The sequence below is a fragment of the Podarcis filfolensis genome (assembly GCF_964270895.1).
Source record: "Podarcis filfolensis genome assembly, chromosome: 4".
NCBI classification, from domain to species: domain Eukaryota; kingdom Metazoa; phylum Chordata; class Lepidosauria; order Squamata; family Lacertidae; genus Podarcis; species Podarcis filfolensis.
The window spans coordinates 77,735,221-77,752,361 of NC_139607.1; the positions used below are offsets into that span (position 1 = coordinate 77,735,221).

Below are 17,141 nucleotides of genomic sequence, written 5' to 3' on the forward strand. Positions count from 1 at the left end.
AGGGGGGACAGCAGCAGGAGGGACCGCCTCAGCCTGCCCAAGCCAAAATCCCAGGCATATGCTTAAACATTTTAAAAATTCCCCCAGATGCCCATGTTCGGTGCACAAGACGACCCCCAAATTTTTAAAGCAAAAAACCTTCATCTTATACATGGAAAAATACGGTACATGTATACCCCAATACTCAGAGCATGATGTACGAGCCAAATCCAGTTAGCGGAGTCTCTTCTGCTGACATATTATCACCCTGCTTTCTTCTTTCACTCTGCCCCATACCCTTTCCTTTCCCTTCCCTACACTAAATCGGAAGGTCCCAACTCTGTAGGTGTATGAATAACCTCCCATGCAAACCAACACAGCAGCACTTCAGGCAAAGACTGAAGCCTCTTCTGAGACTGCAAACGCTGAAACTTTCAGTAGAAGGTGGTGCTTGCAATCCCCAATATGCAACCTATATAGTTGTTATAACTGGAAACAAGATGTTATCAAGAAAAATGAATGGGTTATTGCACAGAGGGCGGGTGGATCTTGAAGTAAATAGACTTAATTGAATATCTGAGCGGAAATGAGAATGAGGCACCATAGGCTTCTTCTTCTTTTGCCTTTCAATCTGAGTGGGATCAGAAACTAACATGAATTTACACTATACAGATGTGTCTGAAAAATGCTGCCCATTCAACTGACCTTGCAATACCTGTACACAAGATGTGACACAGTAACATCACAGTACAATATAGCTGAGGCTATAGCTTGGCAAACTTCTCTTTAAAAACGCTGATCCTTTGCTACCTCTAAATTAGAAAGGTCACCTGTCCCGCAATTGAAGCATATAAAATGAGGGTATACATGGCAGTTCACAAAACAACACACAGGACACAATCCTCCAAGCAGAGCTCTTCAAGGAGACATATCAATATGGCATGGACAACATCTCCTCCAAAAATGCTAGCTTCCTAGAGCTGGAACACAAAATGTAGTACCTGTGACAGCTGCTCAGTCCTGTCCTTTACATCTTCTGCAGCAACGTTTAGAGCTAAAGCTGGAACATGGGAGGGGAAATGTTATCTACCTTTTTTCTCAAAGTGGTATCTCATTTTCAAATTTGACAAATTATGTCTAAACAGGATTTTTTAAAAGCAATTTAGATAATAGTATCTCTTAAATGCATAGAATGCCTGTAATAATCTTATTCAACCATGAGACAATTCTGCTGTTTTCAAAAGTAGTATCATTTGCTGTAGCCTGACAATTTTACTCTCATACATCTCTGGACAGAAAATCGTTCTTTGATGTGGAGCCAATTTATTTTGGCTTCAAGTCAAAACAAATCCTACACAGAAATAACATCTGGGCACTCCAGCACTTCAGAATAATAATAATAATAAATAACAACATGGTAGCACATGGGGGATCTGAATTCCTCTTTACCCTTAGGATAAAGTCTGCCATTATCAGACAAAACCTCCTTTGAATACAGGGTGAGTTCATGCTCCAGTTTTCCAGAAACAATACTAGCAGTGAGGCGCTGTTAAACTTTGAAAGAGCTGCTATTATTCCTGGGTGCCAGCTGAACAGCAGCACAAGTGCCACTAATTCATCAAGGTAACGTAAAATGAATTGTCACAGTTAAAAGTAGACAGCAACAGCTCAGAAACTAGAGACTAAGCTTACACTATCTCACATGCTGAAAACAGGTTTGTAATCTCGTCACAATTAGAATAGATTGGGGGTGGTTGACAGGTGGCACAAATTTCAGTTCTAGAAAAATTACAATATTAAACAAGGCAAATATGAAAGGCAGAAAGTGGCTTGCCTATATGTATGGAGAGAAACTCCATCAACAAAGATAGGAGCCCAAACTGACTCCCATCTTAGGGAGCAACAAATAGGCACCAAGGGAAAATGTTCTTCAACCAGGCCTTTGGCTGATTAGTATTCTACAGCCTTTTAAATGTATTTGTGAGAGTGGGGGTTATTGATTAGTTGTTTCTGTTTTAATCATTTATTTGTGCTTTTATCTTGCATTTTTATCTTATGAACTGCCCTGAGATCTTTTGATTAAGGGTGATATATAAATCAAATAAATAATAAATGTTGGCTCGTTGAAAGATCAAAGTAGATGTAGTCTTCCCTTCACCTGCCAGATCACAAGTCAAGATCACATGCCTGGGCTACAAGTGAAGTGTGCTTGTCTTGGCTGTTTATGAGGAGTGAGTAGGTAGCCTGCCCTACTGCTCAGTCTGCTTCAGCGCAAGCCCATCCCCCCTACTTATCCTGAAGGGGGTTGTAGTTGAGGGCTCCACAGAGATGTTTGCCCCAGGGTATAGCAACTGTGAAAAGGGTGAATTTCATATTGGGGATCATTAGAAAAAGAAATGAAAATTAAAAATGTCAGTATCATAATCCATGGGGCAACCATGCTTAGAATACTGCATACCGTTCTAATCATTAATTTCAGAGTTGGAAAAGGTTCAGAAAAGGGCAACAAAAATGATTAAGGTGCTGGAGCAATTCATCTAGGAGGATAGGTTACAACATCTGGGGATTTTTTGTTTACAGGAAAGCCAAGAGGAGATACAGTAAGCCTGCAACTTTACTTGTGTTCACTTTACTTGTGTGATTGCAACCTTAGGTGTTTGGGGATTAGGAATTATTGGAGAGCCAGGGAAACTTATCGCTCTCCTCTCTCCATTTAGTCTCCCTTCCCACTCACACACCCAGTGGGTTTTCCTGACTTACTGGGCTTTGGGAAGGGAGCAGGAGGGCGCTGGCAGTGTCCCAGAGGCCTGTGACATCTTCCCAAAGCCCAGTAATCATGATAGTGCCTTCCTGAATAGCCTCTGGGAAGGAGATGTAAGGGGTCTAGGAGAGTCCCAGAAGCCAGTGGGGAAGGGGCTTCCTTCTTGCTTCTCCTCTGGGAAGGTCATGGGAGGGCCCTGAGACCACACCCCAGTAAGCAGCCCTAACAGAGAGATGTTTTTGCTGATTCCTGACTTTGCCCCATTTTGCCTTTGAACACAGAACCCCTGAACAAAACCCTCTAGCAGGCCCACTGCATGCTAGAGTTATATATGATAATGCATAGTGTGAAGAAAGCAAATAGCGGAATATTTTTCTCCTTCTCTCATAATGCTAGAGCTCGGGGGTCATGAAGCTGAACGTTGGAAGATTCAGAACAGACAAAGAAAAGTACTTTTTCCTCACAGCACAAACTGTAGAATTCACTCCCACAAGGGACAGGCCACCAACCTGAATGACTTTAAGAGGATTAGACAAATTCATGGAAGATAAAGCTACTAGCCAACTGGTTGATTCTGCCCCCATCCCCATAATTGTTTACCTGCTATGTTTCTTTCTTTCCCACCCTACTTTTAAACTACTGAATGCAATCTTCAGCCTGTATCCATGAGGAGAGAATGGCCAACAACATAATATTAACATGCACGAGGAAAGGAGCCATCTGCTCTGAGAAGCGCTTGATTCTCCACTATATTCATCCTCAGTGTTTGGAAAGGGATTTGCATGCATACTGCAACTCACTGACTAAGTAACAGTCTGAGAATTAACAGTGGTGATAGGTTGATTTTAGTGAGAACCAAGTCCATGAAAGGGATGAGCTGTGTTATGCAGAAAAGCTCTTTGGGGAATTAACCATTTCAAGTTTGGCATCCTTTAAATTTATTAACATGCTAAATAAGTAGGGACCATTTTTTAACTTCTGAAAGATCTCCACTAGGCTTCCTGGTCACTGACCGTATTAAAGATATTTGATTTGATTTGATCTCCACTAGGGTAAAAAGCAACTTCAGAAATGTTCTGCGTAAATTCCTGCTGTTGTGTATCAAACAATTTCAGCACTACAGGAGATTGATCAAGAGAGCAGAACAGAAATATTCAGTAAGTGTCTGATCTTATATCCCCCCTTAGCATATTTGGCTGGTCTGGGTCCTCTTTCCATGGTAATTACAGCTGTTCCCAATATTGCTCTCCAAATGATGGATAAAGAGGCAGGAGTTAAAAGTATAATGAAGAGGGTTGGCAATTCATTAAAAAAAAGGTGTTTAGACTAGAGCCTGGGGATAACTGCTAACACTTTCCCAGCTGACTGAAAGCAAGAGAGATTAGATTGTTGGATGGAAGTTGCTAGACACAGAAAGGAGCCCACACTTGCTCTTCCTCTGCACCATAACTTATTAGGTAAAGGTAAAGGGACCCCTGACCATTAGGTCCAGTCGTGACCGACTCTGGGGTTGTGGCGCTCATCTCGCTTTATTGGCCGAGGGAGCCGTAATGTGGCCAGCATGACTAAGCCACTTCTGGCGAACCAGAGCAACACACAGAAATGCCGTTTACCTTCCTGCTGGAGCGGTACCTATTTATCTACTTGCACTTTGATGTGCTTTCGAACTGCTAGGTTGGCAGGAGCAGGGACGGAGCAGCAGGAGCTCACCCCGTCACGGGGATTCGAACTGCCAACCTTCTGATCAGCAAGCCCTAGGCTCTGTGGTTTAACCCACAGCGTCACCCACGTCCCACCATAACTTACTAGTTCCATGCTATAGCTTTTTGTAGCCATGAAGACAGGCCCAATATAAGCTTTCATACTTTATTATTCATATTTAAGATATATACTGTGGATAAAAATATAACTTGTGTCTCAATACAGTATGTCAATTTATCAGAAATTATCAGCATATGGTTGCTGTGCCTTTAAGCATTCTGGGAGCAAATCTATAACAGATCTGTCACAGTTTATATTATGCCTGACAAATAAGTAATTCCATATAAAAGATTCACAATGCTGACATCCCACATAAATCTGTCCTTTAAAATGAAGTAAAAAGCTACCTAACAGTCACTACACGTTAAAGCCACCATCACTACTGAAAACAAATGTCAATATTCATGCCTCTGAATGTCTTTGTAAATAGCTTGGGGTCACTTTTGTGAGGAAATATAATAATAACATCATCATCACCATCATCAAATGAAATAAAGATATTAGCAATTAAACAGTCTAAGAGAAATCAAGGCTCTACACTTACAATAAGTAGATACCTAGCCCCAGTACACATCTCTAAAGTCAAACTTGGAAATACATAGTTTCAAAGACCTCCTAGATGTCTCTCAACAACGTTATGGTATAACTCAGTAGGTTGCTCATTTTGGTTTTAACAAATTATACCTAAATAGAGTAAGAAAGCAGTTTAGAATAGAAACGAAACTCAGGAGATCATGTGGAAAGCCTCCATATCCTGTTAATTACCACCCAAGCACATTCGTTACCCCTTAATTCTATCTACCATGAAATAATTTGAAATGCTATTTTAGAATTTAGGGGTGCAATCCTAAATACACTTACTGTTCAGTCATACTAAAAATAAATGGAACTTACTTCAGAGTTAACAAGCTTTGAATAAGGTTAAAAGAGTCTTAATTGTGTTTTGAACTTAACAAATTAAACACTTTGCACATGTAAACTGCAAGGCACCTCTATGGCCTCTATTTTCAAGGTCAACACACAAATGCTGCTTTGTACAAACCTTGTATTACTTAGAAAATAATATATTACATTGCAAAATGTATTTCAGTGCAAAGCCTCTACATAAACATGGTATTCACAGTTCCTCGCCTTTTGCACGCAGGTGAGAGGCCACATAGGGAGATGTGAATTAAAATATGCAGCAGAAATGCTGCCTGGCTCATCATAACGTTTAAATATCTCATGCAAGCACAGAGTCTATAATTTATAAAATATTAATACACATGAACCCTGAAACAAATCAAGGATCACATACTAGTCTGCATAGGAGGACAACTTTTTTCCACTCCAGAATACAGAAAAATCCTGTAAGGAATTATTTATAACTTCTCCCTCTCAAAGCACAATCTTATTTACATATAGAAAGCAGCGCGTATCACTTGAGTTCAGTGGGGCTTGTTCCCAGGTAACTGGGTAAAAGACTGCAGCCTGCCAGGTTCGAATCATAGAATTTTAAAGTTGGAAGGGACTCATAGTCCCTTGTCCAGGGGTCGGCAAAGTTTTTGTGGCTTGGGCCAGTTCACGGTCCTGCAGACGCCTCGGTGGGCCGGAGTGTGTGTGTGTGTGTGTGTGTGTGTGCGCGCGCGCATGCGCAAATTTTATTTCCACGCACCTTCCGGCACAGAGGAGGCGTGTGCAGATTCCCATTGGCTGCAGGAGCTTCCTGCAGCCAATGGGAAGCCAGCCAGTGCTGCGGACGGCGGTCCCCGGTCTGCTCTGCGCTAGTTTAGCGTGGCGCACAGGAGCCGGCTGAGAGGGCAGCGGAGGTCCCCAAGCAGGCAGCGGGGGTCCATGGGCCGGTTAAACGACCCCCATGGGCCACTTGTGGCCCACGGACCTTAGGTTGCAGACCCCTGATCTAGTGCAACAGGAATCTCAACTAAAGCATCCATGACAGCCATCCAACCTTTCCTTTAAAACCTCCAAGGAAAAAGAGTCTGCCACCTTCTGATGAAGTCCATTCCACTGTTGAACAGCTCCTACCGTCAGAAAATTTTTCCTGGTGTTTAGTCAGAATCTTGTTTCTTATATGTTGAAACTATTGGTACAGGTCCTACCCACTAGAGCAGGAGAAAACAAGCTTGCTCCATCTTGCATGTGACAACCTTTTCAATAAGAACATGTGGGCCTTTTCCTCCTTGTTTCAGACAGTACTTATCTGTCATTCCTTTAACTATAAACCCAGAGCAATTCTCATACTTGCTGCTACAATGTTTGGATTCAAAAGTTGACCCATTTGATGATCAAAAACAATATTGGTTTATAGAAAGTAGATTTGTTGGGTGTTATCTTGGAGTGGATGTGTTGAATAATTTTCTACATACGGCTGATAAATGAATGAAGTTCTCTTTTTCTCTTCTTTTTCCTTTCTTTCTTTTTTCCCCTTTCTTCTTTTCTCGTCATCTTGTTTTTCCCTTTTTCTTTCTGATCTGATCTGGTATTAATCTTTGTTTTCTCTTCCAAATTTCAGTAAGATATACTCAAAGCAAAAAAACCAAAATATTGACCTCAAATAGTTATTACTACTTCCTAAAATAGGCACCTGTTTTCAGCCTTTCAAACTGGGAGTTCTACCTAATTAACAATAAAAATATTTGAAGATTGTTGAGGCGGAAGCTTCAGTCCACTTGGCAAATGAGCACAGTTTTAGAGCTGAAATAGTCTGAGATGTTTCAAATATTTTACTAAATCATCAGCAGTTCAGGGATTAAATTCACAAATATTACACACCAGTGTAACAAAAAAAATCCAATACAGAGTGCTCCTGTTAAGTGTTCCAGATAGTTAGCCATGTCATATTTTAGGGCACTCCATTCATTTCCCCTTCTATTCAATTTTCCACCACCACCCAACAGGCCACAAAACACATTCAGTTCTTATTAGGTCATTTCCAGTGGCTTTTCCCGAAGATTTTAATAGTCCAGCTGTTTTAATAGTCCTGTTGATACTGCCCTCTTGTGCATGAGTGGTGCCATAATGGCTAAATACATAAATGCACTCAAGCTTGAACACTGGAAATAGAGGGAATTGTATTTATTTATTTTGTATATTAGAAATTACCAGTGCCATTTAAGCAAATGACTTACCAGTGAAGCCTTGCCCCTGATTTTGTCAGGAATGAGGGGGGAAACCTACAGGTTGACTCAAAATAGACCTACTTCATGAATATGACTAACCTGAATCCATTAATTTCAGTGGGTCTACACTTAAAAATATGTGATTGAATACCACCCATTGTTTCCAGTTGCGCCTTTTTGCAAATGGAAGGAGTCTCTCTGATCTAGCAGAGCCCTCTAGTAGTGGAAGAGATGCAAACAGCAAATTTTGTCACATTCCCCTTCCCCTTGCCTGCACAACCTTCTGCAATAGTCTAGAGCTAGTCCCCTAATCCTCCAGAGCAGTGATTCCCAATTAGCTAAGTACTACGGATCCCCTGTTTTTCAAAAGTCAAGCCACGGACCCCCTACTTTTGAAAATGTTGATATTCCAGTGGTAATTGCTGTTATGTGTATGGTCCCAACACACCCTCCAACACACCCCAGTGCGGAACCAGGCCATGTGTCTTCTGGGTCACACTCCTGTATAAGTCACATGACCTACACAAGAACACAGTGACCAAAAACATGCCTTTTGGGCATCACAATTTTGTGCAAGGCACACATTCAGCCACAGTCTTACACATTTGGCAGGGCCATTCTCCCATGCAACAGCACAGCAAAAAAAACAACAAAAAATGGGATGTCCTGGACTGGTATGTGCCACGGACCCCCTGGGTGGGTTACGCAGACCCCCTGGGATCCACAGACCATAAATTGGGAACCACTGCTCTAGAGCAAAGGTCTGTAGTGCAAATTAGTGGAAGACAGCTTCCCTCTCCTTCCATTAGCAGACGCCTCTGCTGGATCGAAAATCCTTTGACAATTGTAGTGCAGCACTTCATTCAACACTAGGGGTGTCTAAAATCTGAAGAAGATACTCCACCCACATATATTTTTTCAACCACTCTGGGGGCTTTATTATTATTTTTTACAATCAAGCAGTATATAAATTTTATGAAATATATTTAAAATTTGAGGTTCACAGACATGTCAGTTGATTGCATATTGTAAACAGAGGGTGTAATCTGCTGCAAGAATACTCTAAACGAATACCCACAGTGACTGTACATCAACCTTCCTTTCAATGAATGCCTTCCATAAGATATTAATAACATAAGACCAGCCCTGATGGATCAGACAAGGCCTATCTGTTCCAACAATGGAGACCCAGATGCCTACAGGAACCCTCCTGCTTGTGTTCCTCAACAACTGGCATTCAGTCCGAGCAGTGGGTCTTAGAACCCAAAGGAAAGTTCATGGAAGGGAGCATGCAGAACTTGGCATTCCTGCCTTCTCCTTCCCCCATCATCCCCCACAAAAAAGCCTCTCCCAGAGGTTAGGATTCCTGGTGAATCGGCTGACATGGTACAAGGGCTGAGCGGAAATGGGTGGTTCTCAAAATTCAGGCAAAAGCATCTTCCATGGGCAGGAGCCCTTGAATCTTAATATATGCTTGGGGACCAGCCTTGTAAAACAACAAATTTGAGTTTTTCTTACTTATCCCTGTTTTTGAGATGTATATGGAAGCTGTAATTTGGATTTTATCAGCTGACAACACTAGCTGCTTAATGTAGCACAACACAGAATAGCTAAATACATGCTCTTAGGGAGAAATTCTTACCTTAACTAACAAAGTATCAGCAACCATTCTGATAACAGCAGATAACATGCAGCTAAAGGTAAAGGAAAACATTCCTTACAGATGTGCTGCATTTAAACCTCTCTCCACTTTTACTCATATGCTGTCTGTTTCATCAGATAGCAGAAATAGAAATAAGAATCAAAAGTAGAGATCAGCCTTGCCAATTTTCACCCACCGACGGATAATGCTTTATGCTCAGCCATTTCCAGTAAGTTTTTTCCTTTTTTATGCTTAAGCTATTTTCAGTGCAGGAACTGGGGTGGGAAATGCCACTAGGAGATGGAAAGGGAAATGAAAACTACTTTTCAATGTTCAATAAGTAAAAAATCATTTTCGAAGTGCCATCTTGTAAGTACCAGAAGAAGACTATAATACAGTCTCATTCTGCAATGACAGAGAAAAGCTGTTTTAAACATTCTCCTTTGAAACGAAAAGGCTGCTATCATACCACTCAAACATTCAAAAACATTTCTATTAAATTCTTGTTTTAAGACAATGTACAGGTGGTATTTCTTAATAAATAGAACCTTTCTTACTTGAGTGTCCAGTTCACACACAATACAGCTCTAACAAATACTAATGCCAAACCAACTAAGGTGACTGAGGTGACCAGTTCGTCTTCCTGTATCTCACTGAAGTGTTTTGCACTACCTTTTTAGTGTTCACCTTTATCAACTACAGGTTGGATTGCAGAGCTCTCTGCTAAAAAGTAATGTAATGTCACAATACACCAGAAGAGTTAGTCTGTTAGAACGAGGAAAGGCATGTCTCAGCAATGTCACGATGATGCATGCAAAGAAAGAAAATTACAAGCAGAAAAACCACATATCAGTAAGTCACTTGTGTTATATTGGAAGGGCGGCTGCTCTGAAGATGTCATGGATGAGTATGGACCATCCTTACTATCTGCCTACCATTCCTCTGAGAGGCTCTGCTCACAACTTTGGCTATAGGGCAGTGGGCCTCTTCAGAACAGACAGGTGCAGAGGTACTAACCCCTGCTCAAAAGGATGCACTCTGAAACAGAACTGTTCAAGTATCAGACATATTAATTCAATGCAACCAACAAGCACAAGCTACATGAAGACTGCCACAATTCCCATGCTTATCAAAATTACTCCCAAAAGGATCAGAATAGTTGACCCAGTGCAAAGTTCTAGAAAGAACTCCGCCGTCTGCTGCAGGGATGAAATCTTATGCAAGAGGTTCATGATTTTATAATTTTTATTGTTTAAAATGTATTAGTTGCCTTTAGTCAAAGTTTTTAGAAATATTAATACTGTTTTAGAAAGCATCTACCTACAACACCTGCTGCTGACAAATTTGAACCCATTTGCAACTGAGGTGCTGGATAGCCTAGTCTTCAGCTGGTGGGTCAGGACCCACCAGTGGGTTTGCAACAGGAGCACTGCCACCGTGCAACTATATAGTAAAAGATTAAGAAATGGGTCTCTAAATGCATGTTTCAGTTAAAAATGGGTCCTGGGTCTGAAAAGCTTGAAGATACCAAGCCTAGTGTATCTCTCTGGGAAAGGTGTTTCATGTGTGAAAAACTGCATTACCTGGTATTTCTTGCTTTCAGAATGCAGACACCCTGGGAAAAATCTTTTTGAAGGGCAGGATATAAATGTTATAAATAGACTGAGATACCACTAATGAAAAGACCTTTGCATCAGCACTTCCATTCCTTGGTGCTGCAGACCTAATAATGGCAATATTTTTAATGAAAGAAAGAGAGAGAGAGAAAGAAAAAGCTCTTAAGAAAGCATACCCTGCTCCTTTTCTTTCTTATTGTCTACCAGAACATGGGGTTATGCTGCCAGATAGATGTCCAAATATAGAGAGGAGCTTCTTAATTTACAGCTTAATCCTATACACTCAAAGTCTCCCTGAGTTCAATGGGGCTTAGTCCCAAGTAAGCTGGTATAGGACTGAACCCTTAAGACAACAAAATATTACAAAATTTGAGAATGCCCATAACACAGAATCTGTTCATCTGCAGACACTTTTCTTTCCTATAATGAGTCAGGCAAACTGGGACTGCAAAGTATTTGCTCCAAAATTTTAATTTATTTTTATTCCCTATAGCTGGAATTCTGATTTTTACAAATGCAATCTTGGGAGATTCTATGGTATTTATCATTTAATGAAAGCTCACCTGCCTGTCCAGTAGTACATTTTTTAATCTACTTTCACAACACCCAAAACCTATTACTGATATATTTTCACAATTTACTTCTTCCCTGCTGTTATTACTCAGAAAGTTCAAGATCTTTGATACAGAGGCAGCCAGGAGCAGTAAAACAGCAAAATAAATCATTCTTTTACTGTGAAGTTTTAATATCAATTCTCCTGACTGCTGCTGCACAAAACTGCAACAGCCTGTAACCTAGCCAAAAAAGATCTGCTAGCAGTATAACTGAGTTGAAAGAACTAAGCTCAGAAATCTAAATATTATATCATATTCATACTACACATATGAATGCCATGGATTAATGCCACATGCAATCTGTGTGTGTAACATATGCTAGGGGAGAATTAATCAGTTGATGCCACATGTAATACTATGGTTTTCACTTCAGCATGTAGGAAAAGAGCAATGTGTGATTTGATCCACACTGAAAAGGGCACAAGAACCCTTTATGCTCAAACACCTGTCAGTAATTTGTGTCCAATGATTCTAAATAGCCAAGGGTGTTAGTAATATAAGAAAAGACCTGTGGAGCCAGGTCAAAGGCTTGTCGTGTTCAGCATCCTGTTCTCACAATGATCAACCAGATGTCTAGGGAAGGCCACAAGCAGTACTTGAGCTCAATCACACTCTCCCTATTTGTGATTCCCAGAAACTGGTATACAGAGGCATACTGACTCCAACAATGGAGGTAGAACATAGTAATAATGACTAGCAGCCGCTGATAGCTTTATCCACCATGAATTTGTCCGATTCCCTTTTAAAGCCATCCCAAGCTAGCAGACATCACTACATCATGTGGCAGGAATTCCATAGTTTTTACCATGTACTATGTAAATAAGTACTTTCTTTGGTCTGTCCTGAATCTTCCATCAATCAGCTTCATTGGATGGCCCCGAGTTCTAGCAATATAAGAGAAAGAGTTCTCCTTATCTACTTCCTGCGCATCATGTATACTGTATGCTTATTCCTGCTAACATGCCCCCCCTTACTGGACTTTTTTCTAAACTAAAAAGAACCAAACATTGTAACCTTTCCTCATATGGTTGCCCTTTTACAAACCTTTTCCAGCTCTATGGTATCTCATGAGATGACCAGAAGTATACGCAGTATTCCAAGTGTGGTCTTACCATAGGTTTGTATAATGGCACTAAGATATCAACAGTTTTATTTTCAGCCCTTTCCCCTAGCTAGGAAGTTGCCTTTTTTACAGCTTTCAGACACTAGGTCAACACCTTAATTGAGCTCTCCACCACTAAGATCTCATTCCTGGGCAATCACAGCTGGTTCACACTTTACACTTGTATTCACTGAAACACATTTGCCATATTGCACCCAGTTTGGAGAGATCCTTTGGGATTTCCTATCAATCCCTTTTTTGCTTTAACCACCATAAACAATTTGATATCATTAGCAAGCTTGACTACCTAACTGCTCACCCCTAACTCTAAATCACTTAGAATAGCAAATTAAAAAGCACAGGTCTCAATCTCTATATCCCTCCATTGGAAGAACTGGCCATTTATTCCTACTCTCTGCTTCCTGTTCTTTAAAGCAGTTACTGATCCATAACCAGTGATTTCCTCATATTCAATGACAGCTAAGCTTACTCAAGTGTCTTTCGTGCGGAACTATCAAAAGCTTTTTGAAAGTCAAAATACACACTGTTGACTGAATCATTTCCATGTATATGCTTTCTGAGACTCTCAAAGAACTCTAAAAGGTTAGTGAGAGAATACATCCTTGCAGATGCCATACCAGTTCTGCTTCAGCAAGACCTGTTATACTACATGGTTGGTAATTCTACCTTTAATAACACTTTCTGCCAGTTTTCCCACAACAGACTTGCCCAGATCTTCTTTGGATGCCTTTTTAAAAATTGATGCCACTTCCAGTCCTCTGGCACAAAGGCTAATCCTAAAGACTAATTGCATATTCCACTGTGAATACAGATGCAAAGACTGCTGTGAAGACCTTTTTGCCTTCAACAGCTTCCTTTACTCCGCTTGTCCCTGGTGGTACCTTTCTTGACCTGCAGTCAAGAAAGATGCAATCAGACTGAACTTCTGTTATGGTGAACAACCCTCAAGCATTCTAGAGACATCTATCTTCCCTTTCCCTTTCCTTTTTACCAATCTCCTCATTTTTGGGAAGTTTCATCTTTTTAAGTCAAATGTGATTGTGTTCCAATTTTCTTGGCGATTGCCCACTTACATACATGTTGAATTTGATAGCACTGTGGTTACTGTTCCTAATCAGTTCAACAACACATCTTGCCCCAGGTCCTGGGTGACATCCCTCTGGTCAGTTACAGGACCAACTGCTGTAGGGCATGATCATTAACAGTACTTAGAAAATTTAGCTCTTTGTCATCACTGGAAAACATGAACCCAGTCTATGTGAAAATAACTGAAGTGACCCATTACTAAAACACATCCTCATTTGGTTGCCTCATTGATTTCATTCTGCATCACCCTGGACCATTTGGTCAGGTAGTAAATTACTCTTAGGGCCTAGTATCATCACCCATAGCAATTCTGAGGAAGAGTCTGCTCCTTTTAGTCAGGCAAGTTGACATGTAGTTAGCATGCCCATCACAAGGCCAACCATCTGCACCCCTAATGAGTTAATCAGGCACTACCAGGATCACCCAACCTCCTACTTGGAGGACCATCCTTGACACAAGAGGAAAACTGCTCATCTCCCAAAATGAGATCCATTCTAAATTACTGTTCCCTCTTCCTCAGAGAGATGATCTCCTTCCCCAAGACTCTCATGCTCCATGGCAGCAAAGGGGTTGCTACCCTGGGAATAGGATGCAGCTATGGCATCTACAAGAGTTTCATCCACTAACCTGTCTCTCTCAACTTCTCGAATTCTGCCACCTTGGCCTGAAGGGAATGAACTTGTTCCCTAGGGGGTCAGGAGCTCATTGCACTGAGTACACAATCATGACTTCTATCCAACAGGCACATAATTGTGCATGAGACATTCTGTAAAATATACTGGATAGCTCCCACACTGCTCCTGGCTTTCTAACTGCATGCTTAACTCACTTGTTATCTTGGCTTGACATTTTGTCACTGAGGCAAAGATGCTGCATCAGCTGGGGCTTCCCTCTTGCTCATGAAGTAGGCTCCTTCGCTAGGCTGTTGTATACGTATAGCCTGAACTAGCTTCCGCAGCTGAAAATGAAGCATAACTCCCCTTGCTTTAACAGCTCCACTGGCTCCCAATCTATTTCTGGGCACAATTCAAAGTGCTAGTTATGACCTATAAAGCGCTATAAGGGTTTCTGCTATACAAACCTGTCCAGGCTCTGAGAACTTCTGAGGAAGCCCTTCTCTCAGTCCCATCATCCTCACAGCACATTCTGTGGGTCTGCAGCCTTCTCATGGGCTGCTCCCAGGCTTTAGCCTCTCTGTCTAGGGAGTGCTAAACTGGCTCTCTCCTTGTTGATCTTCCACTGGCAGGTGAAGACTGTTTTATTCCAACATGCTTTGGGAATTGACTGCTTTTAAGGAAAGGGCTCTCAATAGTGCTGGGCTGTTTTAAATATTTATATTTTAATAGATTTTTTACACTGTTTTAATTCCATCACAATTTAGTTATTTTTTAACTATTATCTTCATATATGTTTTTAGCTAACTGTGTTTTATCCATGTTGTTTTAATTTTTGTGAGCTCTGGGAGAAAGGCAGACTATTAAACAAATAAAAGGTGCAGCCTATTCAATCAGAAGGTCCTCCTTTGAAAAACCAGTTCCAGTGAGGAGGAATTAGAAAGGGGAATTGATGTAGCTCACTGGGGAGCAGTAATTTTTGTCAGCTGATCAGTATAATGGTTAAAGGTCCTTCTTTGTGAACACCATCGTCAGCACACACTCCCCATCACTTAACACATATTAATCAGCCACCCTTTTAAAAACAAGCAAACTACTCACTGCACATTTCCTCAGGGGGAATAAAAACAGCCCAGCTGTGTTCTAGCGGACCTTAGACCTTTTCAGTGTTTTAAGGAGTGTAGCCTTCATGCACCCTGTCATGCTCAGAAACACAGCTAAAAGGGTGGATTTTTCCCTAGCCCACTGATCTAGGCTAGTGGGTTGAGGTGGGTCACAACAGGAGCACTACCACTCCCATGCAAATATATGGCAAAAGAGTGAAGAAATGGGTCCCCAAATGCACGCTTGGGTTAAAAGTGGGTCCGAACAGGTTGAAAATACCTGCCCTGTAACAGCCCACTACTGCTGCCTTTACAGGTGGAATCGGGAACGGCTTGGCTGTTTGCCTTGGACTAAATCTCCCTAACGCAGAAGGTGGCGATCTTATTATGCTCTGTGCCGTCTTATAATAATAATAATAATAATAATAATAATAATAATAATAATATTTTTTTATTTATACCCCGCCCTCCCCAGCCAAGGCCGGGCTCAGAGCGGCTTACAAGCAATAATAAAAACAAGATGAATGATTACAACTTAAAAACAAAAATAAAAAACATTAAAATAATGGAACATTAAAATATTAATGCCATGAGCTTTTTCGGCAGCGCTCCACACAACCCCCCCCCCGCAAAAAAATAAGGTCCCTGACCTATTGGTAGGAGCTTTCTGTGGATTTAAAACGCCGCTTCCTCCGAGGCAACGGCGGGTTACCCTAGCCCACGAAAGCCGCTTCTGCCGCACCAAGCCGTGCCGTCGGTGCCACAAGGCTCTCCCACCCGCCACCCCGGGGTTTGCAGCTGCCCTTCTGGAGATGAGCTGCTCGGGCTCTTTCGCCTGGGGCTCAGCGCCCACCCACCGCCAGCGCCACCTCAGGAAAACAAGCGCTTCCTCAAGGCTGTCTCTGTGCGGCGACGGCAGCGGTTTAAACCCTGAAGGGAGAGGGAAACGGACGGGCGGAGCGGCTGCCGCTCGACTACACGCGAAGGGGACGCCCGCCCATCCCACGAACAAACTTCAAGGAAGCGGGGCAGAGAGGCTCCCTCGCGTATCCGGTTCCCCTCACGACGCGGCGGCGGCGGGCAGCCACAGGGCGGCTCGGCGGCTTCTCGACCTCTCTTTCCCCCGCCTGCCCGAGGGGGGAAGCGGCGCCGCGGCGTCTCCTCCCAACCGCCGTCCGCGCGCCACAAAATGTCCCCTCTCCGTCCGCCCCACTCACCCCGGGCGCAGAGCGGGAGCAGGAAAAGGCAGGCGGCTAAAGCGCGGGGCATGGCGAGGAGGAGGAGCAGGCGGCAGCAGCAGCAGCAGCTTCGGCTCCACTCCTGTTCCTCGCGGCGGGGAGCCCGTCCTCTCTTCCCAGGACTTCGCCACTGGCCGCTGTTCCGCCTCTGCTGGCAGGATCGGAGCGACTCCGAGCGGCCTCAGAGGAGGTTTCGTCGCCCAGCAGAACCGGGCGCCGGGAAGCCTGTGAGGGGAGAGAGAGAGAGAGAGAGTGGGAGAGAGAGAGAGGGAAAGAGTTGGAGGCTCAGCGGCGCCATCTCGCGGGCCGAAACGGCCGCCGCTCGCTTCTCCTCAAGATAACCGACGCGAACCGTCTGGAGCGGCGCCTCGGCTGTTCTCCGACGGCTGCTCAGGGGCTTCTTCTTCCTTCACCGGGGCAGCTTGGGCTGTGTGTGTGTGGAGACCCGCAGCCCACTCCCCAGGGCGCCCGCTGACCCGCCTCAC

General features: G+C 42.8%; 2 protein-coding genes across 2 annotated transcripts in view; both read right to left on the reverse strand.

Moving 5' to 3' along the window:
• B3GLCT (beta 3-glucosyltransferase) overlaps positions 1-17,098 on the reverse strand; it is a 71,570-nt gene extending 54,472 nt beyond the window's left edge. The window contains 4 exon segments of the mRNA XM_083609180.1: positions 981-1,039; positions 16,636-16,821; positions 16,824-16,914; positions 16,916-17,098. Coding sequence (XP_083465306.1) covers positions 981-1,039; positions 16,636-16,821; positions 16,824-16,914; positions 16,916-16,954 — 375 coding nt within the window. The 5' untranslated portion in view covers positions 16,955-17,098.
• The window catches only part of LOC310760467 (cilia- and flagella-associated protein 337-like), a 166,102-nt gene that overhangs the window by 79,781 nt on the left and 69,180 nt on the right, over positions 1-17,141 (reverse strand). The gene's annotated exons all lie outside the window — the stretch shown is intronic.